Raw genomic sequence first — 27,741 nt, forward strand, 5'->3', positions numbered from 1 at the left:
TTTCTCAGCTCCGAAACAACATGTCTCTCCGGCCCCTGACAGCTATGGACGGACGGTCGACGAACACCCATTTCGCCCACCCAACCAAAACACTGCGTCGAGTGAATAATTTACCTTTCAAAAAACGGCTCCGAATCGATGGAGATCGCTCGGATGGCACGCGAAAAGAAACAAAAAAAAACCAAACAACGAAAGCATTTTCCAACCGATAGTTTTCCACCGTCAGGCTCAGGGCGCAGTTCAGTTCCAACGGCCAGCCGATGTAGGTTTCATTCGTGTTGGCCACGAAAACTCGGTTCTATAAAACACGTTTTTGTTTCGCTCATTTCCATCTCCGCAAACGCGGAAATCTCGATCAGAGCAGGTGCTGTGGAACGAATTGGGCATCATTAGCAGCTTCTGGCACTCGTTTTTTTTTTTTTGCAATGTCGGCACATTTCGCAAAACAAGTCACCCTTATAACAAACATAGCGTTCCTCTGCTGATGACCTTCTGCGAAGCGTTGGATACTGTTAGTCGTTGTTGAATTTCTACCGGGGCGAGAGAAAAAAAAATCTCCAAGTTCAGAAACCAAGGATACGATCAACCGCAATCGAGATTCGTACCTATCAGGCTGACTAAAGAATTCAAAAGCAGTTTATTCGATTATAATCGCCGATTGCGATCGATTGTGGTGGCGGTGGTGCCATTTTCGGCGAAAAACGGTGCAATCTAGTGGATTAATTAGTTTTTAACCGGAGCCCGTGTTTGTGTGTAACAAAAGGGCACGCGAGATGATCTTCTGAAGAACCGGGGAAAATTGTTTCCAGATCGAGTGCCAAGCATGAAAGTTACTAAACTTCCGGGCGGTGTTCGACGTGGCTCAGTTGGGCTTAACTTCTCGATAGAATGGCCTCGGGAATGGTGCTGCTAGAGTGGATGATTATTGTTACGAGTGTTCTAGTTGGCGTTCTGGTAATGGTTGGTAGTGCTCGAGAATCAAGTGATCAAATCGAAACAACTACAGCTTGGGGCGAGGATTCTACGTATGATACAGAAATGACAACCCTGGGTGGTGAAGATAACGATAGAATTAGCACGGTGAATATGAATCAGGAAAATTATAGGACAAAAAATGTTACCGTTCATAAACCGGACCACACTGCTATAAGCGATTTTCGTGATCTTGGAGAAAATGTTGATTTAGAGTTACTATTTACGGAACACACTAGTCCAGATCCACAGCAGAGCAGTAATCATGAGGACAACATTGTGGTAAGTGTGTGAATTCATGTGTCGAAAATAATTTGGTGTGGTAGCTCAATTCTCAATTCTTCAAGTTGTGGACTCAAAAAAAGCCAAGATATTCTTCAGTGATTGAATGAAACAATTTTTTCACGTCGGAAGCAACGCTAGTTCATTACTAGCGTTAATGTTTACTAGATTGCAAAACAATATATGATTGTGTTACTCTCCGACTATTACCGGGAAGAGACTCTTTAGGCCGAGCAGCGTTTCATTTCAAACCTTATTGGGACCGACAGAACAGTCAGTAAGCTGGAACACGCAGTGAGAAAACACGAGTCTACAAGTCGTACATCGCCCACGGTTCTTACCAAATCGAGTCCCACTAACTTAGGCTCAAGGGCTTCTAAGCTATTTGTTCTGATCACTGTCTCCGAGCGAGGCCTTGTGGTTCCTTTCGAACCCGAATGACGGATGATACAAAGCGAAAAAGACTAATTAAGGACTGTTTGCCGTGGTAGTGTATAAAACAGAATGTAGTTAGAATCGTTATTTATTTAGATAGTTTTTTGTTTGTGGGTCGTCTTCGTGCTCGGCGCGGGTAGATCTGCCAATTCAGTTTGGAATACTGAAGGTGTCTTTGTTGGCCAATAACCTAGTTGATTGTCCCTCGTCAGGGCCTCCTTCTGTGTGACCTTGTGAAACGTCCCCGGGCGAGTCTGTAGGAATGAGCCAACACATAAAAACCCGTTTGTCGGACCTGACCAACAGGTATCATTAGTACATGTGAAGTCACCATTTTATTTATTGACCTTTGAACTAGTTTTTAATCAATTACCTTTTTTTAAGGTGTTTATTTTAAATGTATATCCGCTGTTCCTTCGTTTTATTTTTAAATCTATTATTGTAACTGTATGTTAAGGTAAGATTATTGTTTTAACCAGATTTTACCATACTGACCGGTGCATTTTTAGTATAATGTTCTTAATGTTTTATTTTAAACCACAAACTCTTACTCGCGACGAAAATTGGTTTGTGTAGCGCATACCAGTTGACTAATCAAAACTGCCTAATACTCATCGATTTCACCCCCTCCATTATACGTAGTACCTTTTTTCCAGCACAAATTATTCCACCGATACACCTGGAGGTCACCTAACTGTGTGGCACCATAAGCTATAATAATAACCTGGCCTATATCGCCTGTTATGCCTCACAATAATATCCCACCTTGTATGCGTATACATTGATGCACACACACACACGCACGTTACCCGTCGTCCCATTTGACACACCAACGGTAAGGCCAGAGCGATTCGGCTTCGCAGAGCGTGTTGGGTGATTCCTCCGTAATAGATGCCACACACTAACCAAATAGAATCACAGATCGACCATGTTATGATAGATGATCTGCACTTCTCAGTCATAACCCAGAACCGTCAGAACCCATCGATGCGCTAAAATCGATTCGGTCCGCTGTCTAGTGATGGTTAAGATACGCCCAAAACCCTCCATTGTAAACAACATTGTAAAACTTATCTTGAGGACTGTTGGAACATGATCAAAACGACCGTCATCAGCGTCAACATCCCAGGTCACGTGGAACGAAGACGAGGGGCGAGTGGTTCAATGATGAATGTCAGCAGGTGCGGAACGCAAAACACGTTGCGCGGAAGCTAATGCTGTGCCAACCTACCCTCCAGAACATGGAACGATTTGAACAGAAACGGAGACGGCTAACCCATCTCTTGTGGAAGAAGTAGCGCTGCCAGGATGAGGAAAAGTGTGAAGAACGAGAACAGTTACATCGCTCTATTGAGAGGTGAAGGTTCTATCGGAAACTCAATGCATCCCGTAAAGGAATATGGAATATTCAGCACTCCGATAAACACCTACATGACGTACAGACGGAGAACTGAGATAACCATAGAAGCGATAACGTTTATATAATAAACGATGAAGATGTGCCACCCCCAATGGTAGATAAAGTTGAGAATACCATCAAACAGCAGAAAAACAAAAAATCGACTGGAAAGAATAGTATTTGACCCGAACTTATAAAGATGGGCCCGGCAAATAACCCCTGTCTGCCAGCTTCATCGAAGTCGGTCTACTACTGACAAGATCTTAACATTGCGACAAATCCCCAACCGTGAGTACAGAATCTCTACGCACCATCAATTTATCGCCTGAAGACCCGCATCTGATTCAATTACACGAAAAGAGCATGAACATGAACGAAAACGAAGCTAACTAGACTGTTTTCGCCTACGAAGAATAGAATACAGTGTTGTGAGGGAATATCGTGTGCATCAGCAGATTCATTAGAGTTCCGCAAGGATCTTCGGCAAGATGATGGTCTCTCTCGTTACGGATGCTATGGGTAATAGGGTATTAGGAATACTGGGTACTAGAGAGACATTGACAGGACCAGCTCGGAGAGCTCGGGGTCTTCGATCGACGTGTGTAAAACACCATCATCGGCGATATGCAAGAGTACAGCATGTGGCGGCCAAGGACGAACCACGAACTGACACAACTCACCGGTGAACCCAGTATCCATAAGGTGGCCAAAGATGGAAGGATACGCTGGATAGGATAAATTACAAAAATGTGTAAAACACCCATGATGCTCCTCAGAATGTCTAAACTATTCTCCATGCAATCTTAGTTATGAAATCGATTCTTTAGAACATTCTGCATTACTAGTCAAAAGTATTCTCTTCAATTTTCAACGACAAAACTGGTTTGAGCATATAACTCCGTACAAAATTATTCTACCACTCTTACAGTTTTCTTCGGATGACGTTTGGGGGGTCATCGAAGACCTTCATTCAACGAAAGGACCTGGAACTGATAAACGACCTCATATACTTTTGAAGGAATGAAGTGATATTTCCAATTGTTCACCAATTTCCAATTTGTATGATAAAAGAAGTTCCTAGTATCATTAGTTCAGAAATTACAATAAGGTATCCAATTATCGTGGTGTATCCATACTTTGCAGTCTTATCGTTCTACAACCTCATACCTTAAGGCAACCTATGAGGCAACTTTAAGACAACAGTTAGCCTACGACATGTACGCACGCTACACACAGTCTTCGGGCGATTGAAAAGGTCGAAGTCCAAGAGAGTTGTCAAGATTGTCCCGCTCTGCTCGAACGAATTCCGTTTTACGTTCCTCCCAGACGACTACATCACTCACCGTTATTGGCCATCCCTTCCCACAGAACTAACTATGGTCATAATAGTTCTATCGACTCGTGTCTCCGCGGGTTCAATTCAGTAGGGGAAGATTTTAACCTAACAATGTCGAAACATGAATTTATTCGTAGAACAAGGAGATAAAATATGAAATATTCATATCAGTCTGTACGAATCGAGCGACGACGGTGTAAATAAATATCATGGATGTTCGCTATAAAGATTATGTTGATTCGAGAGGGCTGCACACCAGGTGCGTGATGTCGTAGGGAGGAGAAATCGTCGGTAAGTCGGTTCAAACTGTCCACGATTTCCTTAAATCTCGCAATGACTAACTATAGTCCTGTAATTGATGTAAAGAACACACAAGAAGCCTGGTACGAACTAAATACCGTTTTCCAAGATGATGTTGTTGTGGTTGTGGTTTACAACAACTTACTTCGATACGGCTTAAGGACTAGGGGGGAAGAAAGCGTATCTCAAAGCGCTGGTGTCGACAAGCCATAAGCTGGAGGAAATCAATTCTCCATTAAGTGATGAGTGGCCCACTTCACTACTTTTGATGGGATTGCCCAAGTACTACCCGCCGATGATGACGGGCTTAGAAGCATCTGGGCAGACACTAGAGGCGGATGCCTTAAAGATCAAAATCATTCAGGACAAGAAAGGATGACGGTGGGACTGTGAACTTGAAACGTAGCACGATAGATACGGTCACCGACAGTTTTTCAATCGGGAATGTTTAAACGCTAGTACCTTTGTGTTGCATTTCTGCAAAGTAAACATGCTCGTGATGAATTTCCTGATAACGATTCGAAGGCCAGAACGCCAAGGACTGTTTGAAGTATCATCGTTAAGATCAAACCGATATTTCGTTACCTTCATCGATGACGCTACACTGAAGGTGATCATATATACTCTGGAATCGAGGGATCAGACGTTGGAGGCGTACGAAAACTCCGAAGCGATGGCGGAACGACAATCTAGATGCAAGTTGAAGATTTTGCGGAGCGACATTGGCTAATAATATCTGAATAGTCAAGATGGAATAAGACATGAGAAATCCGGTACATACACGTCAGAGCAAAATGCTGATTCGTGATAAGGTGAAATGTCTGCTGAATGATTGCACGATTGCCGAAGAAACTGTGGGCTTAAGCGGGGAACATTGCAGTATACTTGATAGTTTGTAGCATCGCGGTTATTGGACGGAAAAACGCCAGAAGAGGCATGGACGGGGAAGAAACCCTTCGTAGGTCCCTGAAAATTTTAGGATCCCTAGCTATAATACATGTGTCGAATCAGAAAAGGAAAAGGCATGACCTGAAATCGATAAAACACAACATATCGTGCAACCCGGAGAACGGTGACATCGTTATAAGTCGGGACGTGAAGATCCTAGACGAGGGCCACAACAGTATGGTAGCACCTGAACGACCTAAACCGGTTAAATTTTCGAAGATCGAATTTTCCGACGGGACCCAAATCTTATTTTGGACACCCACTCCGAAAATCCGAATTGACATCCTCTCCCGTCCAACGAGGTAGTGGAACTAAGGAACCGAAGCTATATTTGAAGGTGTTAAGAATGAGAATGAGAGAATGAGAAGGACAAATCCAGTACGAAGGATTGATCCTTATGGACGATAGGAGTACCTGAAAAAAAACTCTGGCAACCCTTTCCCAACCAATGGAAATTGAGCGCAAGCAGCATAAATCAGGGCTCGCCCTAGGGAGGCTCACGTATTGTTCACTGTTTGGAGTCATATATGTGAACATTTGATTACGTTGGATAGTTTACTTTGGCAAGCGATGTTTGGATACCCATCCGGAAGCTTTCTTGGCGATTTGCAATTAAAATCACTGCTATAAGATCGCGTGAAGCACTTCATTTTTATTTTCAGGTTATGATTTCTATGCTCTTCAGTTACTATGCAGACTACAGAAAGGCGGCCATCTTAGCAATCGCTTGAAAAAAACGCGTTCGTCGTACATTAAAGCCTGTAAAGGACCTGTAAAGGTTAGTCTAATTTGGAAAGCTGCCACTTGAGTGGAGAAATATTACAATGCTATCTAGACAACGGTATGAACTTCTGCGAAATAGAAATAAATCCTCCTAACTGCCCTCAATTCCGCCCAATGGAGAAATATTGGGCAGATATCAAACAGAAGTTGAAGAAGAACGGAAAGGTGACTAGGGATCTGACAGAGATGAAGAGATTCGGCAAAATGGAACATAATGGCCGCTCAGGTTAGCCAGAGTTTCCAAAATATGATGAGTGGCATTCGAAGAAAAACTCGGGTTTCTTCACAACCAGATCGAGATTATGTTTTCGCTAAAACGCTCTAAAGTGCAATAAATTATCTCCATTTTGAGTACTCAACATTTTTATTTCATTAACGCGGTTCTGAGATAGATCCATTTTTTGCATCCAGATGTTAAATGGCTCAAGCCTTATAAAATTTATAATTACGCTTTCACTACCTCTGTAGTGCTTATAAAATTGCTTATACAAAATCATTCAATTACTATGGAATCCTTTCTGAAAAAAACAGTCCCGGGCATCAGCAAATATACCACGTCTGAGGTTAGATCGTAAGTGTCATCACCAAAAATACCTCCGTGGATCTAATTTCTAATTTCATTACTCTTCATTCGTGAGCATTTTAATGACAACCAATTGTTACAGAATAGCTTTTATTTTTCTTCGGAAATGACGAAAAACCATAAAAACAATTCACAAACAATAGTGTTTCGCAGCCGTACATGTGTTTTAATTAATTGATTGCGTTTCAGTCTTCATAGATAATATATTTATCACCCCGAATGTTAACATGTTCATTAACACCATGTTTACAACATTCATGACGTATGCATACTAATTTTTTTATTGGAAATATAATTTTATGCGAATATTATCAATTACCATCGAATGAAAACTTAAAATATACAAGAATCATCTCAAAGCATTCACATTTTAATTACGTCAACTATTGACGCTCTGCCAATATTTCAAGAAAAAATTTACTTCTGAATATGTTGCTCCGTAAATTACGAAATGAGTGCATTAGGGTGGCCGCGGTAACGGTCATGGCCAATTTCGAAAACCGAGCATGTACATTTTGATTATTGGCGCAAAAAAAAAAATGATGTGTGCAAAATTTCAGCCTAATCGAACATGATTTAGGGGTGCCTTAAAGCGCTCAATGTTTTGATTTTTGACTATCGAGAATCTCCCAAGTACAAGTACATTAAATCGGGGTTATCAAAAAAAAACATTTGGATGCCGATTGCTTTCAAATTGTACGAAACGTCGAGATCTACCGTTTTGTCTCATATTCCGAACAGTCTCAAACTCCGAACACTTCATTTTCAAATGTAAATTTACTATACTTCAATGTTATAAATAATTGATTAATAAAAGCCCAGACATTCTTTAGGGTATAGACTAGATTTTAACATCATTCACAGGTATCGATACAGCCTATAATTTATAATATTAAACATTTGCAAAAAAATGACAGTCAAAACCAAAGATAAAATGTTAGCGTTAGCAAATTCCGTAAAAAACAAACAACGTTAATTTTTAAATGTTTGTACTTGTTTCAACTATTTTGTTTGTCTTTTTTCATGTTAAGTGCTAGAAAAGGTATGAGTCAACAGTAATGTTAATGGATGAAAACAATGATATTTTATGCAGAAATACTCATTAAAATTAGTATTGATGTAGTGTTCGGAATTTGAATCAAGTTTCGACGCTTGATTCTAATTCCGAACACTTCATTTTAAACGAAAGCCTTAACATTATTTGGGTTATAGGCTTCATTTTAACATCATTTACAGGTTTCGATACAGCCTATAATTTATAATATAAAGCATTTGCAAAAAAGTGGCAATCAAAAGCAACGATAAAATGTTGAAAACAACAAACAAAATAGTTTTTTCAACTATTTTGTTTGTTGTTTTCATGTTAAGTGTTAGAAACAATAGGGATAAATGGATGAAATAAAATGGATGAAATAAAATGATATTTTATACAGAAATCTTCAATCAAGTTAGTGTTCGGAATATGAATCAAGTTTCTACGCATGATTCAAATTGCGATCACTTCATTTTTAAATGTGAATTTACTGAACTTTAATGTTATAAATAATTTAATATTCAAAACCCTGACATTCTTTAGGTTAAAGACTTCATTTTAACGTAATTTTCAGGTATCGATACCGATATAGCGCCCTTGGTCCCGGAACCATGTAAACTATAAGAAACAAATACAATCAATTATTACCAAAGCAAAATCCAATATTTTTTTTGCAAGCATAACATTTTTCCAAAAAAGACTAGCTAGTTGACTTTAATTTGATATATCGATCATATGAACCGGTTCAGTAGTTTAAAAGTTATGATTTTTTTTAAATGCATTTTTTCTGTTCGAAATTTGAGACAAAACGGTACTTTCATTTCGAAAAAACATTTTTTGACAAAAATCGACTCTTTGAGACGTTTTTTCGGGATACATGGTAGAACATATGGTTTATCGTGCCAATGAAAATAACCATCTCGATTTTTCATATAAGATTTCCTGCGAAATGTTGATTTGCACAATAAAATACGCACAATTGCACAATTTTTTTTACGCTAAATTTGAGACAAAACGGTACTTTCATTTCGAAAAAACATTTTTTGACAAAAATCGACTCTTTGAGACGTTTTTTCGGGATACATGGTAGAACATATGGTTTATCGTGCCAATGAAAATAACCATCTCGATTTTTCATATAATATTTCCTGCGAAATGTTGATTTGCACAATAAAATACGCTATGCAAAAATTTAGCTCAATCGGACTTCATTTTCTAGTGTCCGGAATACATCGTCAGTATGATTGGTTTTGGAGGGGTTCTCACGGTTGCCTTCTCGGGTGTCCCGAGAATGGCTCTTCGCCGTCGCAATTAGATTTTTAAGTGCAACGCAGCAGAGTTGTCTTTCGGTGGCCTGGGGGAGGGTTGCCGGGAGAGCTCCTCTGGGACCAATCGAACCAGCGCAAAAGTGTACGCGCGATGAATAACGGAAAATATCACCGGGACAAGCGTTTCCGGAAAAGTTTTTTTTGGTGACCTTCTCAGGTTTCCCAAAGATAGCTCTCCGTCGCCGCGACTGAAGTTCGATACAGAGTATGAAGCATCGAACTTCAACCGCGGGAAGTTTTCTCGGTGACCATCTCGGGCTAACCAAAATAATACCGATGATTTGGTGAGACGATTGCCTTTCGATGAGTTCCGGCGATTACCTTGTCAGGTTTCCCACTGCAAACTCTTCGTCGACCAATTTCTTTTTACAGGTTTTCCTTCTCAGAATGCCCAAACATAATCTTTGCCGCGTGTTGAGTTTTTTTTGTCCGGAAGTGAGATTTTGAGATTTTTGTTTCGTCGAGTGGTTAGCGATAGTTAGCGTTTACATAATCACATCACTTACCACAGTGAATCCTGATTCTTACCACTGCCCACTAACAATTATCCCTCCCATGATAATCGCTAGGGAAACACGCTATAGAGGCGACCCTTCTGGCCTTCGGGCGGCGATTATCATACTAACATTCCTTCTCTTCCCCTGGTGACTGAAAGGACGTGGCCGGCGTCGTTATTGACCATTTAAAGCTCGAATCACCGAAAATTGCACAACGAGAATTACTTGCTAGTCTCAAGCGTCATTCTGTGTGTTCTTTGTGCAATTTGGTTGGTTCAGGTCAATCACGGAGAGCAACTACGAATTGTACAGTCTACCCAAGCTCAAACTCAAGCTCAATCGGACTTCATTTTCTAGTGTCGTCAAAATTTGAATTTTTCGAAAACAGAAAAATCTCCCATGGGAGGGGAGTACATGAAATCGGGATTTTGGAAAAATAATAAGGCAAATGTTTTTAAAATTGCATGAAAGATTCATTGTTATCTCGAAAAAAAATGTTTTGTAGAAAAATAACTTTTTGACACTTGATCGTTTTTCCGAAGAACGAAGAACGCTTGTAATGTAGAAAGGATATCACAATTCGGTATTTAAATGTCGACTAAAATTTTTGCCAGTAAATATTAGACCAATTGCATCGAAAACTGTCGGATTATTTCATAGTCAATGCATTCCCTTTCTCTACTCTTTTTCCCACAGCTCGAAATTCAAGAATACGACGACGACGGAAACAGCCAAAGCTATTTTCTACATTCAACGCAACATTCCGAAAGTGAGTACAGACAAATTGTTATTCTCGTCCGTGAACATTGAAGTCAAACCCTCTTTCGAGTGTGCCCCTTTCTCAACGGTTACCTCACCACCAGCAGTAACAAACATACGCCTGGACAGCGGGGGATATGCTTCAACGATTCCGGACAAAAACACAGGGCCAGATCGGCTTGCGCAACGGTGGTACACATAAAAGCGCGAAACGCGTGTTGTACTACTGACACGGAATCGTCTTCTCAATGCCACCACTGCCACTTTCTTTTCGTTGAAACAAAAAAGCAAATTCATACGACACTGTGCAATTGTTATCTTACAACTTTACACGGGTGTAAATAAGCTGTAGTTCTTTAATTTCCTTTCTCACCCTCCCACACTCTGTCTTTTTCTCTATTTTTCAAAAAATCTCAACTGCCCTCACAATGGATAACCCGGTGGCACCAATCAATAGAAGGAACTCGCGATGAAACCGCCAGCAATCATCCAAGCATGTACTCCCGAGTTTCAGGCTTTTTCCGGGACATGCTCAAACGGCTAGGTGTCTACAGCTACATCGTCAGCTACCGCAAGCGACAGAAGAGTCTGTTCGACTCGAAAACACCCCACCGTTTCCACCCCAATTCGGTTAGCAATCCCAAGCGCCCTTTCGGAGAGCAACAAAACTCGGCTGCGCTCACCACAATAACGACACCGATGACGACAATCCCCGTAGGCGGCGATGGCCTATCTACACCGCGTCCCCGGAACAGTCCGACAAAATCCACAATCAGCAGCCTGTTCAATCAGTTCAAGCAGCGCATTAAAGCCATCTACCCGGGCACGGTTTGGTGTGGCGATGGGAACCAGGCGAAAAGCGAGAGCGATATAGGATTCTTCTACATGACGGACAGCTGCTGCCGGGCCCATGATCTCTGTCCGATCGCAATCGCTGCCGGGGAGCAGTTTAATCGTCTGAAAAATAATGGCTATTTCACCAGGTGAGTTGATTTAGATTGCTGTACATCTGTGTTGATTGCAGCTGAATTAAACGTGCTGAAAATTCATTATTTTGTGAAATTTTGCCAATCGTAATACATAGATCGTTCCGCTTCCAGATCTCACTGTGACTGTGATAAGCAGTTCTACAATTGTCTGAAAAACGCCAACACGCTAGTATCGAACCAGATTGGTTACACCTATTTCAACTTGTTGAAGCCACAATGCTTCCGCCACGAGCATCCCAAAGTTGCCTGTTCCAAAAAGTATCAATTGATAATCAATATTAAGTATGATGTTTAATTATTGTGTCTTTTGTTCCAGAAGTAAAGGCAAATGTCTGTCGTACGTGGTGGACGAAACGCAGGACAAGCTGTGGCAGTGGTTCGACAACCTAACCTACTAGTTTATAAGGAACGCAAACCAAATTGTTCAAAACACAATGAGCCCAAAGAAAGAGAACCGTTTCTGGAAGGAACACATGTATTTATAACGATTATATTTGAACTGACGAGGTTTTTTCCTTGCGGAACATAATCAAAACGTATTGCTGAAATAAAGTTTGTAAATTGTTGTGCCACGTGTGATAATAAACATATAGAAGTAAAAAATAGTTTTCCAGTAGTGTAGCATACAGCGGGGCCCAGCTATTGAAGCGAAAGGAAACGGCATGTACAGGATATCCCAATAAATTTTGCGAGCTTTTGTTTTATTCCTCCAAATGACATTCTCTTCTGCTTAATTCATTTTCTTCCATATTTTTCAATTCCATCGTATTTATCTGGCTCATTTGAAGAGTGTATTCGTATGATCTTCATTTTTACCATTCGCCTCGACTAGGCGATTGCTGAATTTAGAACATTATCATTGAACTTGGAACATTCTCATATTTTTTAAATGTTTATCTTCTCTGCGTTGGCGGCAGGCTCCAAGGCGACCTATCGGTGTATTCCAGAGACTTCATATATAGCCATTCCATGTCAAACCGATATAGTGGTTCTCAGATTTTCGTCTAAAGTGGTAATTTTGTTCTTTATCGCAAAACATTAGACCCGTATGTTTTAATTTTTCGTTAGGGTGACCATTTCCATTTTAGGGTGGTCGAAAAAATCAACTTTTTCCTCTTTTTTCCTAAAATTACTTTTTTCAAAACTTCATAACTTTTGAACCACTGAACCGATTTAGATAATCGACATATCAAATTGAAGCCATGATCTATTCTTTCAGTAAAACACATTGAACTTATTCTATTGTTTTGATGGTTTTGGACTAGAGGGCGCTTTATTTTTTTATATTTTTTTTTTCTGGAAAGCTGAGGATTTTTTACTTTTTTTTTTAGCAGAGATGCTATTTTTTCATTTTTGAGTTATGATTTTTCAAAGTGAAAAAATTATAAGGGGTTTTATCTAGGACACGACCGCGTTTTCGACGTAGAACTACGCAATTATATTATGCAATCCATTTGTTTACCACCTCGAATATTATGTGGTTTCATTCCATCCCTTTTCGACATATTTGCTTTGTAAGTAAAAAGTTTGAACAATTGCCATGTAACATCAATTCATGCATTGTAATATATTATGTTCTTCGTAACAAGTAAATTTGATGGACGCCCTTTTCCGTTTGATATGATGCCTAGGACTACCAAAATATGTGAACGAAAGAATTGTCAAACAATCGTTGTATTTAACATTTCCCTCTGAAATTATTGCACATCTCATGTTTACGTAGTTCTCGAACCGTATCTCTCTAGTATCTAAAATGACGATTTTCTCAGGCTTCTCAGTTTAAAAGTACGTTTTAGGGCAACATATTCTGGTATGCACAACGACAAGCGAGTACAAAAGTACTCAACACCAAAACACATATTTGCAAAGCGGATTCCCCCAGGCAAGTTAATTTTGAAGTCCGTGTTAGGGAAACACAGTTCGGTGGGAGCAAAAACACCCCCGACTTGCATGTATATTTGCAAAGCGGATTTCCACAGGTACATCGATTTAGAAGTCTGTGTTGGGGAAACTGTAAATCGGGCCAATAAAAACTTGGCAGTTAGGGCGTTTAGATAACGCTTGACATTTTACAGTTATTCAATTGTTCATCTCATGAAAAATAACATGTTATTAATGTTGATAGACGCGTAGAAATATTTCCTATCAATTGATGCAAACATCTTTCTGATCTATTAAGAAATGTTCGAGTTATAAGCGTTCGAAATACGGGTAAGGTTAGCACACAAATCGACATAACAAATGTATGGGAAAATAGAAATTCTTCCAGTTTTCATGGATATCAAACAAATCTTAGAGAATTTCCGATCCGATTGGTATGCAAATCATGAGAATTCGTTCGCAGTAAAATTAGTTATTAACGTTAACTTTATTTCATAAAAACGTTGTTTTTGGAAAAAAAAAAAAAAAAAAAGAGGAAAAAGGTGATTTTTTGGACTACCCAAAAATGGAAATGGGTACCCTAATGAAAAAATAAAAAATACGGGTCTAATGTTTTACAATAAAGAACAAAATGACCACTTTTGACAAAAATCTGAGACGAACAATTCGTATCGTCTCGTCACGGCTTCAATCACTATCTAGATGAGTAAAATATTCTATTCCAGTACACGAGTTTCATTGAAATACTTTAATTGGTAGACTGGAGAGACTTCTGTCAGTTATTCTCGGTATGATCAGTGATGTTAGATGTGAAGACATGTTTTTTTTAAAAAACAATTTCTTAAAAATAAAAACATGTCTTTGATCAATCGAGACTCTCTTCTTAGTGCCAAATAATAAACTCATAACAAAGAGGAATAAGTTTCATACATCTTCTGGTTTCATTGATATTTTTTACCAGCATATGGTTTCATCACTCAGTCGTTTCGTTATTATGGAGTTATTGGTGCCCATGTTTATTCACCTAATCAACGATTTATAAAGAAAAGTTTTCAATCTTCATGTATGTATTTCCCATAATAAAGTATAATGAAGTACCCTAATTTTTTTTCATATGCATAGCAGTAAACTTCGAAACATCTAGGAACGATGATTGAAACGCATTATATAAAAACAAAAATCAGAAGAAAAACATTGTTTTATCAAAAATTTCTCAGAAATTGAGTCATAAATTATTGTGCCTCTTTACTAGGTTATAGGTGCAAGATATGCCGAGGATCTGAAAATCTGCATTGGAGATCTGTATTTACCTCAAGACCTGCTCGAAACGTTCGTTTATTGGTGTCGCAAGCACATATCTATTACCAACACAGCAAACTGTCTGGTCATGTCATGAAAACAACATTGATATAGTGTTTCTCAACAGAGTGAATTGAGCGACGAAACGACGAAAATTGAGCGACTCCCCATTCCCGATTCCGATAGAAATTCAGAAATTGCTTGAAACCGATTCAGAGGCGATAAATGTGAGTCATATTTATTGAGTCGAGTCCCCAGTCGATATCTCAGATGAAGAACAAGGTAAGAAAGGATTCATTTCCTTCTCATTTTGATATTTTCCGCATCAGCTTACCATGGGGCAGTACGGCATACACTCGATCGGAGCAATTTGCTCACTTTCGGCCGGATAACATTCTCACGAGAGAAATAGCTTGTATGTGAGGGTTGTGTTTTTTTCAAATATCTCTGCACGATACGAATAAATGTCTTCAAATGTAATCATAATGAACAAAAATTAACGAACCAGCACGATATTTCTAAATTATGTTCGATAAATCACACAAACAAAGTGAAAATACTACTTTGCAATGACCTCAGTATGTTTTCACAAAAGTAAATGTCTTCAAAACGAAAACATGTCTTCACATCAGGCATCTATATTATGTGCTCAGAGAATGTAGGAAAAAAGAGCGCGGACTGGAGAATTAATGCACGAATACTGGGAAAACACGCTCATCGGAGAAACGGTTTCTTCTCTTCGCTGGAGGGCATGAAGTGAATAGATTGATGGAATCTCATCGATATGGGTATCAAATGAAAGCGCTTCACTAGTAGAACACAGTTATTTATGAAAAATACAAATCCAAGATGGTTGCCACTACAAAATGGCGGACTATATATTTTCTCAAAACCTCATTAATATGGGTATCACATGAAAGGGCTTGATTAGTAGAATACGGTTATTTATGAAGAATGCAAATCCAAGATGGCTGCCACTACCAAATGGGGGACTACATATTTTCTCAAAATCTCATTATTATGGGTATCAAATGAAAGGGATTGACTAGTAGAACACGGTTATTTATGAAATTGCTAATCCAAGATGTCTGCCACTACAAAATGGCGAACTACATATTATGTCAAAACCTCGTTAATATGGGTATTAAATTATTAATTATAAAAAATTATTATGGGTATCAAATGACAGGGATTGACTAGTAGAACACAGTTATTCATGAAAAATGCAGATCCAAGATGGCTGCCACTACCAAATGGCGAACTACATATTTTCTCAAAACCCTATTATTATGGGTATCAAATTAAAGGGCTTGACTAATAGAACACGGTTATTTATGAAAAATGCAAATCCATCAAAATCCTTCCAAATGGCGGACTACATATTATGTCAAAACCCCTCCAATATGGGTATCAAATGAAATGGCTTGACTAGTAGAATACGGTTATTTATGAAAAATGTATAGTATAACACGGTTATTTACGAAAAATGCAAATCCAAGATGGCTGCCACTACAAAATGGAGGACTACATATTATGTTAAAACCACGTTAATATGGGTTTCAAATGAAAGGGCTTGACTAGTAGAACACAGTTATTTTCTGAAAAACGCAAATCCAAGATGGCTGCCACTACCAAATGGCGGGCAACATATTTTCTTAAAACCCGATTAATATGGGTATCAAATGAAAGGACTAGTAGATCAAATGCAAGATGGGCGCAATCACAAAAAATTACTTTATTAAACGGTTTTATTTAGCTTGAACTTTTGTATGTATGTTTGTATGTCTGTAGGGTTGTCCCACATAAATAGAAATTTGACAAACAGGCATTTGTAAGTTGGCAGAATCTATGGAGGGATGATCTTGGAAGATGGTTTTACTCTATTATCTCCAAGTTAAATCAATTCGGGCTCAATTCACGTCTTTATCGTGTAGGTCTTGCTACTAACAATCTATGTAATTGTGGTTCAGGATGTCATAACAGGGAGCATGTTGTTTGGTTGTGTATAAAATGCAATTATTGAAATTACCTGGCTGCTAATTTAGGAGTTCGAAAGGTTATACTCACGCATATCAGATTATGATAGCTTGAGTACTCGCGATCTTAATATTACGCTCCCCATATATGTCTTCCTAAGGGTGGGTTTAGACTAGGGATATATTCATGTGAAGAAATATGATGAGATTTATAGAAATCGCATCAACCGTTTACACTAGCGTGAACTTCTATAATGAATATATTCATATTTTCGGTGAATTTATTCACCTAAAGTAGAACTGCATCCAACTTTAGTGATTTCTCACCAGTGAGAAATTCACAAGCGTTTACATATGCTGAATTTATTCAAGTTATATATACCTCGAATAAGTGTATCATATTTATTCTCACCCGTTTACACCTATTTTCACGTGAATAAATCCATCTATAGCTATAGATCTCCCTAATGTAAACCCGCCATAAGATATATTCTTCTCTTCCTCGAATGCACATGCCTATTCGTCTTCTCCTTTCCTATACATAAGCAGAACTTAGCACTCAATGATATCAGTTCACTACAGTAGCTACACGAACTTCCCAAGAGAGTATCATGGCCATAGGATACTCAATATACATCACCTGCTCTCATTTTAATTTAAACTTCAATTTAATTAATGAATGAATTTTTGAAAAAAGGTGAAAAAATTATTTTTAGGATGACCCTAAAATGGTAAATGAAAAATGAAAAAACAATTGGTGTCGAATAGTTTACGTAAATGAACAAAACTAGCAATTTTAACAGAAATCTGAGAGCCACTATATCAGTTTGGCATGCAATGGCCGACATACAACGTTATGATTTTACCTAGGCTCGCGCATATTTTCCTCCCCTAATCACACACCAACACACTTCGACAGTGTGTTCATTCATAATACATTTACCAGATGGGCGAATTCCTCTACACCCATGAGGCCCGGCTAAATACATATCCAGTCGAGAAGCCGCATCCCAACTCAGTGCTCGACTGCAACTCTCATTTAGTAGACGTATTCCTTTCCGGTGCGCCTCCCAAATCAATTAAAATCAAAGCAGCAACATGTTTGCCACCATCAACGAAGATGTGTTCCGTTCGTACGTTTTCTGGTCCTCCATCTTGGTGCTGAAAATGCTGGTAATGTCCGTGCTTACCGGAATGCAGCGCTTCCGTAAGAAGGTAAGTGTTGAGGAAAAAACATAAATAACCAATAACCTTGACCTCCCAGGAGAGATCTGTTAATGGGTGCTTGGGGTGTGCGTGACCGGTGGTAACTATTGCACAACAAAAAATAAGGGAAAATTGTAGCCTGGAGCGCGCTTTCTTGGTATTAGATTGTGAAAATTGCAATATTTCCCGAGTAGATGTCTACGATGAATTAATCCAAATCAAGGCTTGTTTTTGCCAAACTATCCCCACACCTGACGAGAATGACGCAGCATGTTTCGTACGAAATCAAAATACCTGCACACTCGCTTGTTAGATAACGGGGCACAGATAAAGTGTTGACCTGTTCACCGATCAGTCGTGTTCCGTTTCACATGCAACGCAACCGGTTAAATAATTTATGCCCTGTTGATACAACATTCTCGAAAATGTTTCCTAGAAACGTTGCTTATGCATTGGGAGGAGAAAGTACCGGAAACGATCGAAACTGTTTGAACTAGAATCGAGGCTGATGATGATGATGTGGAATAAAAGAGGCTTCAAACTTTTCAGTTCATTCGCCTCTAGAATCGAGAGTAATCTTATTGTTCGAATGAATCCAGTGAAGATGAAGTAATCAAAACCGTACTTGACTCTGTGTTTTCTGTGCCCATTTACCACACATCTGACTTAATTACTATTTTAGGCATTCGTCAACCCGGAGGACATTGCAACCATGCCCAAGCTGAAGTTGAAAACAGATGATCCAGACGTAGAACGTGTTCGAAGGTAAGTTTGTGCTCCCTAGCACATGGAAAATGCAAATAAAATGTGTGATATTCAAACGTAGGATGAAATGCATAAATCATTGATGTACACACACGCGTAACAACTTTTGATGATGCTTGTCACTGTTTTATGTTCTCGCTATGTCCGCTAAAAACTGGCAGTAAATTTCAGTCGGAATCACCAGATACATATACAAGGGTGCTTTAAGTGCTTTAATTCACACATTAGTTTCATAGTTATATATAGGTTCATTTTAGTTCGATCTTAATCTAACGTTTGTTTGATTTATTATATACAAATTTGGTTACTTTGTCGTGCGAATGTCGTGAGATGGCTCGAGCCCCTTGTGTTACTACTATCTTCTGGAAGACCAGTCTATCTAACTCTCGAGGTGTTATTGTTGTTAAGTGAGAATTGAAATCGTGTACTCTTTTATAATCGAATCGGATTTAAAAGAGGATCTGAAGTGACTTCCAAAATAAAGTAAATGACTTTGACACGGTTACTGTCATCCGCGGCTACTCGAGGCTCATGATAAACGGGAATATTTGATATAGGTAATGTAATCTACTGGTTAGATAATAAGGATTTCTACTTCTATCCCGCAGAGCACATCTGAACGATCTGGAGAACATCCTCCCGTTCTTCGTCATTGGCTTCTTCTACATGCTAACCAATCCTGATGCCTTCATCGCTTCCACCATATTCCGTGCCGTTGCCGTGGCCCGTATCGCACACACTCTGGTCTACGCTGTCGTAGTTATTCCGCAGCCGGCTCGAGCCATCGCCTGGATGGTACCATACGTTGCCAGTATCTATATGGCCACCAAAACAATTCTTCACTTCTGGTAAGAGGGCATGCTTGTCTGTATGAGCCATCGGGACACTGGGTGTCATCACAAAGTGGTGTTTCATAATAGTGTTAGTTATATCATAAGTTGAGTTTTTATGTCATGTGCATCAGCATATCAAACATGTGTTTATTGGCATAAAAACTGGTTTCTCGTTAGAGGGTAGTACTTTTATTGACGTTCCGTCCGAAATCCACTTTAATGGAAGTAATAAGAGCTACAGTAGAACTCCGATTATTCGTCTGGCAAGTTCACCGCGAGTAACGAAAATCGCGGATAATAAAGGACTAAAACGAGGTGCAAACGAGAAAAAAAAATATATTTCAACATAAAAACTTTGTATTATCAATACAGAAATCATTCAACTATCCATCTGTAAGGTCATATACACCAGTGGGCAGATAATGTGAAAGCCATGCCCAAAACAAAAGGGCATGAGCCTATCACTCACTGACAAATTTCGGGAAGCCCTATAGATTTACCATCTATAATCGCAATTTTCTGGACATGAAGCAATAAATAGGAGATAATTCTATTTCTCAACTATTGGATTAGTTAAAAAATCATTTTAGATAAATCAAAGCCGATCGTCTTGAAATAAAACTGTTTTACAGGATCCAGTTTTTTTAGAGCAACCTTCAGTTTTTTTGAAAAATATTATTGGCAACCCTGTGTACATTAATCATTCGAAAACTGAGCGAAAAGGGAAGACCAGTTAACGACATGGGTAAATCGTAGGGTAAAACGTCAAATAAAATCGAGGGGAACTTCAATGAATTGTTTGATTCGCAGGTATGATATATAATTTGGGGAAATTCTTTCTTTCTTTGTTTTTAAGAGGCTTTAAACTTTGCAGTTCATTCGCCTTTATAATTTGGGGGAATAATTTTATAATTTAAGTTCACCAATATTTTTGTCATGCGAAAATATTGCAATTTTTATAAAATCTCAAATTACATTCGAATGCCCCTCACAACAAATCCTCAAACTGAAAATGGCGTCAATTGTTTACGAAATTCTGCTTCTTAACTGGTACAAAGACCAGTTAACGTTCGCCCAGTTAAAAAAACAGTTCAGTTAAACCAGGTTCAGTTATCGAATTATTACTATACAATGCTTATATTTGATTTAATTCTCCTGATACAAAGCTGTACCTAACCTTTTTTATCGCCCGAATAAACTTTTCTAGAGTGCTATATTATTTCATGAATCCAGAATTTCTGACGAATTTATGAAATGAGAACTAGATTAAGTTTGAGGACCCACATTACCTTGTATAATGTGTATGTACAAGTTGTTGTTGAAGCAATATGTTTCAGAGTGTAATATTACTCAAGAGAAACAACTTTATATAACATTTGATCTTCAGATTGAAAGTACTTATATGGTGAAACTATAGTAATTATATCTATAAACGAAACAAATAAAATCAAAACTTAAAGAAAAAAAAACACTGAACAATTCATCTTCTGCTAATATGCTTTCATTATTTGGATAGTGGGATAGTGAAGATCCATTCCAAAGTATGGACGAAAGAACATGGATTTCTTTGCAATTCATTGTAGGGATACTTTATGTTATTGAGAAAAAATATAAACGATCGAAACATACTTCAAATACTTTTTTCAAAAATACTTTCGATGGCAAATACTTTAAATTCAACATAAAAAAAGAGAAAATGAACATGTTCTGGGATGATATAATTCTGAAACTGCATGAAAGACTGTAGATTGTAGAACAAAATAATAAGAATGAAGAATATAGAATAAAATTCAATATATGCATGTCTGCCTACACAAATTATACTTTTGTTTTCTCAAAAAAAGGGCGCGAACTTTTGGACAACCCAATGTGACAAGACTTGGTGAAGTCAGTTGGCGTAAAAATAATGAAATTTGTCACTGTCACTGCATATATTTGGGCTACTATGGGCCCTATTGTGTAAATCGAATCGAGAGGTCGATACAATCGATATCACACCGAGAGTAATTTCGTATTTTGTAAATCTAGATAATCTCCAGAAAATGGGTGGGAAGCAAATCTCAACACAGATCCGAAATTTGATTGTGCGTGACTTCCAGCGTAAGGAGTCTCAACAAAACATTGCTGGAAGGATGGTGTAAGCCGTGATGCGATCCAGCTGGTCATTCGGAAACATCAGATGCTCCACAGCGTGGCCAATCGATCGGGAAGAGGACCGAAACATAAAACTGATGCGAGAACGGACACGCTCATCATCCAGGATGTAAAGAAAACCCACGAACGACTATTCGGGCGATTAAAAAAAGGTTGGATCTGGGCCTTTCCAATCGCACCATTCGACGACGCTCGGTGGAACGGGACCTGAAGAGCTACTTCGCCAAAATACGACCGATTATCAGCAACACCAACAAAATAAACGACCTCAGTTTGCGAGGGACCATGTCAATAAACCGGGTTATTTGGTCGGACGAGTCCAAGTTCGAGCTATTCAACAAGAAAAGCAATTTCGAGTGTGGCGGAAGAGCGACGAGGGCCTCCATGACCGCTATCGTCAACCGATTATGAAGTACGGTGGTGGAAGCATCATGGTGTGGGCTGTTTCTCATGCTGAAAATGGGACTACACCTTCCAGCAAGGTGCGAAGAAAACAGCAGCATTCTTCCGATCGGCCCGGATCAAACCAATGGTGTGGCCACTTCAAAGGCCCGACTTGAATCCTATTGAGAACGATTTTGAACAACAATGTGGACAAAACTGACGTTACGGACAAGCAAAACTATTTTGCTGCGTTAAAGAAGACTTGGGACGAGCTGGACCCCCAACACCTCCGGAACCTCGTGGAGGGTATGCCAAAGCGTTGTCAGTTGATTATAGAGACCAAAGGAAGTCATATTGACTATTAATTATATGTTTTTATTTATTTTATTTTTTTTATATAGACCATGAAGTGGAACGAGAACAAAAGTCATTTTTTGTTTTCCTAAAAAATAAATCTACGATACTGCAATGGCAAAATGGTCTACTGAAAAAAACTTTTAATGCTGAAACACTTTGATTTCAACAGGGGGTGGATTTGTTTTGCACCCATCACTGTACCTTATTGCTCGATAACTCGACTGATTTTTCAGTTATTTTTTTACTCGTCTGGTTTATAGTCGAACTCGGCTTCTGGAATATGAAAACAAACGATACGAGCGTCCGTCTTCTGGAATAGGGCTAATGGGTCTGTTTTTTCTGGGCTCATCACAATGTTCTTCATCTTCCAGATAACAAGACAAACAATCCATTTAGCACTGTACTCTTTCAGAACGCGTGCTTCGAGTCTCCTTAGTTCAACAATAGGTACATGTTGTTACAGCAGTTGCCAGACATTTGTGGCGTCGAATGGTCTCGTGAGCACGTCTGATGTGATTTGCTTTGATGGACAAAACAACAGCTTCGCCTCGCCTCGTTCGCTCAAATCTTTGATGTAGAACCGCCGCGTATCAATGTAACTGCCTCCCGCAGTTGTTATCCAAGAGGTCTGCCAGTAGTCATCGAAGCCAGATGAATTCTTGACAACAATCGCTTGAAGAGATATTCTCTGCCTCCATAGATGCAAGGCTTATACAGGACTGTCTACTGTAGGTCCACCACCGAAAAGAAAAATCACCACCAGTTCAATCAGCGTCTGAGTAACCGATGAACTTCCATCCGCTATCGACAGATCCAAATCAAATGTAAAGCTTTAGTATCTTTGAGATATCGCACTACTCTCTTGGTAGCTTTCCAATCATGATCTTTTGGTGCACCTGATTTTCGCCTGCCAAATGCCACACTGAAAGCTACGTCTGGTCTAGCATGAACCGCAATACAAAAAAGAGCACCTCCGTACAAGGTTAAATTCGTAAAAGGTTTATCATCACATGTCAAACTTGTATAACCTGTGTACATCGTTGTTTTCGATGGGTTTACAATCCTCAAGATTGGATCTCTTCACTATGAATGAACAATTATAAATATCATTCTCGAGCTGACTATCATGTTTCAAGAAGTGTTTAACGGCTCTAAGGTTGGCTATTTCTAACTCCTTCTTCAACGCTTTATATACTTCATCAATCTTCACTTGATCCTTCACTTAATGGTTTGTCCATATTGTCCAACGTACAGGCAACCTACATGGCACAAATATCAACATTTCGAGCACCGCATGGCGGGCACAGTTTGGCAATAATACGACACGACAATCATAACATAAAATTATCAGAGGGAGTCACATTTATACAAACTCAAACTGTTCTATTATAATAATAAAAATATCAGATGATTGAAGTTGCTCTCAACTAATCATCTTCTTCTTCTTCAATGGCACTAACGTTCCTAGACGAACTTCGCCGTCTCAACGTAGTATTACTTGCGTCATTTTTATTAGTACTTAGTTGAGATTTCTATGCCAAATAACACTCCTCGAATGCATTCTGAGTGGCAAGCTCTAGAATACGCGTGATCACAGTGCAAGTCGGAGGAAATTTCTTTGACGAAAAATTCCCCCGACCAGAACGGGAATCGAACCCGAACACCCGGCATGTTAGTTATGACGCTAACCACTCGGCCACGGGAGCTCAACTAATCATACCAACCGTTAAAATGAATTCTTCATTAACTAAGACGTTGATCTCAAGATGCTTAAACCTCTCGTTTACCCAAAAACGTGCAATAAAACAAAAACTTTCACCTGTTACGTAGGTCATCGAGCACCGTGTTTTGATCCGCATCCCCAGCAGTTCGGTTTGAGCCGTTGGGCAGATCACAACATTGTGAGAACTAGTAGTATAAGTATAAAACAACATTTAACAATGAGCAACGTTTTGGACGATGTGGACCCTGAACTGTTCCGAACGTACGCCTTCTGGAACGTGATATTGGTAGTGAAAATGCTGGCCATGTCCCAGCTCACAAGTCTCACGAGATTTCGGAAAATGGTGAGTTAAAGACTGATCACGGAAAATAGTTATCATGTTTTGAAGTGAAGCAATTTGTTTAAGTAATTCTTCGCTTACAAATGATTGCCGCCATGTGCGAATATGGCCAGCCAATACGGTTCAATGTTGTATGCAATAATAGTTGTGTCATGGACAACATCTCCTGGCATGCAAGGAATTTTTAAATGAAATATTTCAAGAGGTTGAAAACTCACGCTTTCTCCAATGGAACGATTATTTCCAGTGCAAGGGGGAAATTAGTTTATTTTGCGAAAACTGTAAAACAAACATCGTGTTTCGATGGAATAGACTATAATTTGTGGATATAACATATAATAATTTAAGATGATACCGTTAATTTGATAGATATTTTTGATCGCTAAGTCAAACTCAATAACAGTTTCTCCATAACTTGAAAATCTATCAAAGCAGATGCACACGCTTGCTCCAGACTCACGTGAGCTCGACGGATAAGTTCAAGAAACCACCGATTACCTCGCCGAACCATTTATGTAACATGTGCGCACATCACGCCTGGGTTATGACTGTGCCGTATTCGACTATCGCTACGCCTAAGCCACAGCGTAAAAACCCAGGCCACCGCAGCGTTTGTTTTATGCCATAGTTTGAACTGCCAATTGAGTCGCCACCGATGGTTATCATGAACTTGTTGACTCATCTACTACTAAACCAAATCTCCTAGGTAGTGGCGGCCAAATGTTTTCAGACTCATGGTTTCGACGGCATACGCATGGAATTATGCGATGCGTATACGATGGGAAAATCAGTTTTTCAAAAATGTCATCATGATGTTGCGAAATGCGAGGCGCATGCCTATATTGAATTAATATTATTATGCACAACACGTTTTTTTACGCAGGCTTTTGCGAATCCTGAGGATGTCTCACCATTAAGCCGTAAGCTCAAACCCAAATTCGATGATCCTGACGTCGAACGGATGCGCAGGTTTGTTCATCAACATGTTGTCATCCTTATCGTAAACAACCACGTTATACAATCCTCTTTCCCATCTACACAGAGCTCATCGGAACGATCTGGAGAACATTCTGCCTTTTTTCGTGGTTGCCTTTCTCTACCTACTGACCCGTCCGGATCCGACACTGGCCACGCACCTGATTCGAGCGGCTGCCATCGGGCGAATCGTGCATAGCATTGTTTACGCAGTGATCGTTCTGCCCCAACCTGCGCGTTTGTTGAGCTACGGGATGACGTTGCTTGTTACAGGATTCATGGCTTGCAAGTGTATCTTGCACTTTTTGTAGTTTTCGTAAGAAGTAGAAAATCTTAATAATTACACGAGGGTTTTACGATACTTTGTATTTCTATATTGCAAGGAAATGAAAAAAAAGATAAATATTGTAATGATAAAGGGTGTCCCACATCAAATTGCATCACGAAAAAATGCTGTAGAAAGTTATCTATTGAGTATTTTCTCTTGAAAATTTAGGTATAAGTAGTTTAGAATGTATTGTTTACACTGTTTTTCGAAAATTGGAAAAAAATGGCGTCACTCGAATACCAACGTCGCGAATTAATTTTGAGCAACCACCTGGAAAATCCTCAACGCTCTCATCGGGACATCGGAAAACAACTCGAAACCGTACAAGAAAAGGTGATTCGTGTGATTAAACGTTACTACGAAACTCTGAGCATCGAATGGAAGGAAAAATGTGATCAGGATGAATGTTTTATTAGTGACTAGCTAACCCGGCAAACTTCGTCCCGCCTAAAATTGGTTTTTTGTTATCAATACCTTCAAACATTCACGTTTTCTTATTATGAGCAAGTTCACGGGTCCAATCGCAGAACTGTTCATTGATTGATCTTCTAATCGACCCCGTTGAATTTATCTTTTTCTATAAAATTCCTAGTATTTCTAACAAAACTCTTCATTATAATATCAGATTATTTTCGAGTTCTGCTCTTATCAACACATTCGGCGATACTTTTTTATTGGTATAGATAGAAGAAGATATAGGAGTGCGTTTTATCACAGTTAAATCCATTTCCAGTTTCGAACAAAGATCAATTTCGCTGGCGCAAACATGAAATGGACTAACAGCACATGCCACTATGCAATTGTAGAACATATGTAAATTAATTTTTCCGATTTTCCCCTTTTTCCTTCAGAGTTTTCCGAAAATTTTCAATTGTCATGCTTGGTGGGAATATTTTTAGTTGAAATATGTGTAAAATTTTTATGGGACCCCTTCTCCATTCCAGAGGAGGGAGGGGTGTCATACCATCATAGAAACATTTCTCATACCCAAAAACCCTCACATCCCAACTTGTGCTTGATTAGTTCTCGAGTTATGCAGAAGTTTGTGTTTCATTTCTGTGACAGACCATAGAAACATTTATTGTACCCTAAAACCTTCATATGCCTAATTTGTTTCCATTTGTTTGATTAGCTCTCGAGTTATGCAGAAATTTGTGTTTCATTTGTATGGCCCCAAAAACCCCTACATATCAATTTTCATGTTGATCGGTTCAGTAGTTTCCGAGTCCATTAGAATCAGACAGATAGACAGACAGACAGACAGGAATCCATTTATATATATATATATATATATATATATATATATATATATATATATTTTTTTTTTTTTTTTTTTATATAAATCGTTTATTTTTACAGGCTCAGTTACATTAGTTTAAAGGAGCCGAATTCTTAAGTATATGTTTTAAAACTATACATAAATAATTTTCCTAACACTATGGTTAGTAAGGTGGAAAACCGATTACTCGCGGTTTACTCGAGTTTAGAGGGTGACATCTTTCAGGAAAGGGATGGGATATAAGGGAATTGTTACAATGTTGATGATCACACTCGATTCTTAAATCTATTGTATATTTACATTTCAACTTATTTTACTGTTTATACCATGGGGGCCAATCGCTCGCAATGGATGAAAAGGAGGGTATAAGGACATAGGTACAATCACACACGAAGATCGATAGCTTTAAGGAAAACATATATTTGGGTCATGTAATCAAGGTCTAACCGAGCCAACACATCTCTCACCGGCACATTGGGCTGTCTTCCTCGGGCCCGAAGGGAGTTTTCTAAATTCGATCTGGCGACAAGATACATCTCGCACGACCAAACAACATGCTCGATGTCGTGATAACCTTGACCACAGACGCAGAGATTG

At 39.0% G+C, this 27,741-nt stretch overlaps 3 protein-coding genes across 5 annotated transcripts; all 3 read left to right on the forward strand.

Annotated features, from left to right (window-relative positions):
- The first annotated feature begins 285 nt into the window (after positions 1–285).
- On the forward strand, positions 286–12,292 carry LOC129762192 (uncharacterized). Of its 3 annotated transcripts, none has more exons than XM_055760216.1 (5): positions 286–1,254; positions 10,593–10,665; positions 11,113–11,638; positions 11,756–11,902; positions 11,961–12,292. In XM_055760216.1, exons 1-5 carry the CDS (start codon positions 889–891, stop codon positions 12,040–12,042), a joined length of 1,194 nt encoding a protein of 397 aa, XP_055616191.1. In that variant the 5' UTR covers positions 286–888; the 3' UTR covers positions 12,043–12,292. The 3 variants fall into 3 exon arrangements, with proteins under 3 accessions (XP_055616191.1, XP_055616192.1, XP_055616193.1); XM_055760217.1 differs by having other exon boundaries at positions 11,964–12,292; XM_055760218.1 differs by having other exon boundaries at positions 11,170–11,638.
- Positions 12,293–17,799: 5,507 nt separating this feature from the next.
- LOC129769731 (microsomal glutathione S-transferase 1-like) lies at positions 17,800–19,780 on the forward strand. The gene is made up of 3 exons (XM_055772172.1): positions 17,800–18,015; positions 18,689–18,771; positions 19,380–19,780. The coding sequence occupies exons 1-3, from the start codon at positions 17,899–17,901 to the stop codon at positions 19,621–19,623; spliced, it is 444 nt and encodes a 147-aa protein (XP_055628147.1). The 5' UTR covers positions 17,800–17,898; the 3' UTR covers positions 19,624–19,780.
- A 4,659-nt stretch (positions 19,781–24,439) lies between these two features.
- LOC129761981 (microsomal glutathione S-transferase 1-like) lies at positions 24,440–25,880 on the forward strand. The gene is made up of 3 exons (XM_055759868.1): positions 24,440–24,565; positions 25,446–25,531; positions 25,605–25,880. The coding sequence occupies exons 1-3, from the start codon at positions 24,440–24,442 to the stop codon at positions 25,846–25,848; spliced, it is 456 nt and encodes a 151-aa protein (XP_055615843.1). The 3' UTR covers positions 25,849–25,880.
- The last annotated feature ends 1,861 nt before the right edge of the window (positions 25,881–27,741 follow it).

The sequence above is a fragment of the Toxorhynchites rutilus genome, chromosome 1, assembly GCF_029784135.1.
Source record: "Toxorhynchites rutilus septentrionalis strain SRP chromosome 1, ASM2978413v1, whole genome shotgun sequence".
Classification (NCBI taxonomy): Eukaryota; Metazoa; Arthropoda; class Insecta; order Diptera; family Culicidae; genus Toxorhynchites; species Toxorhynchites rutilus.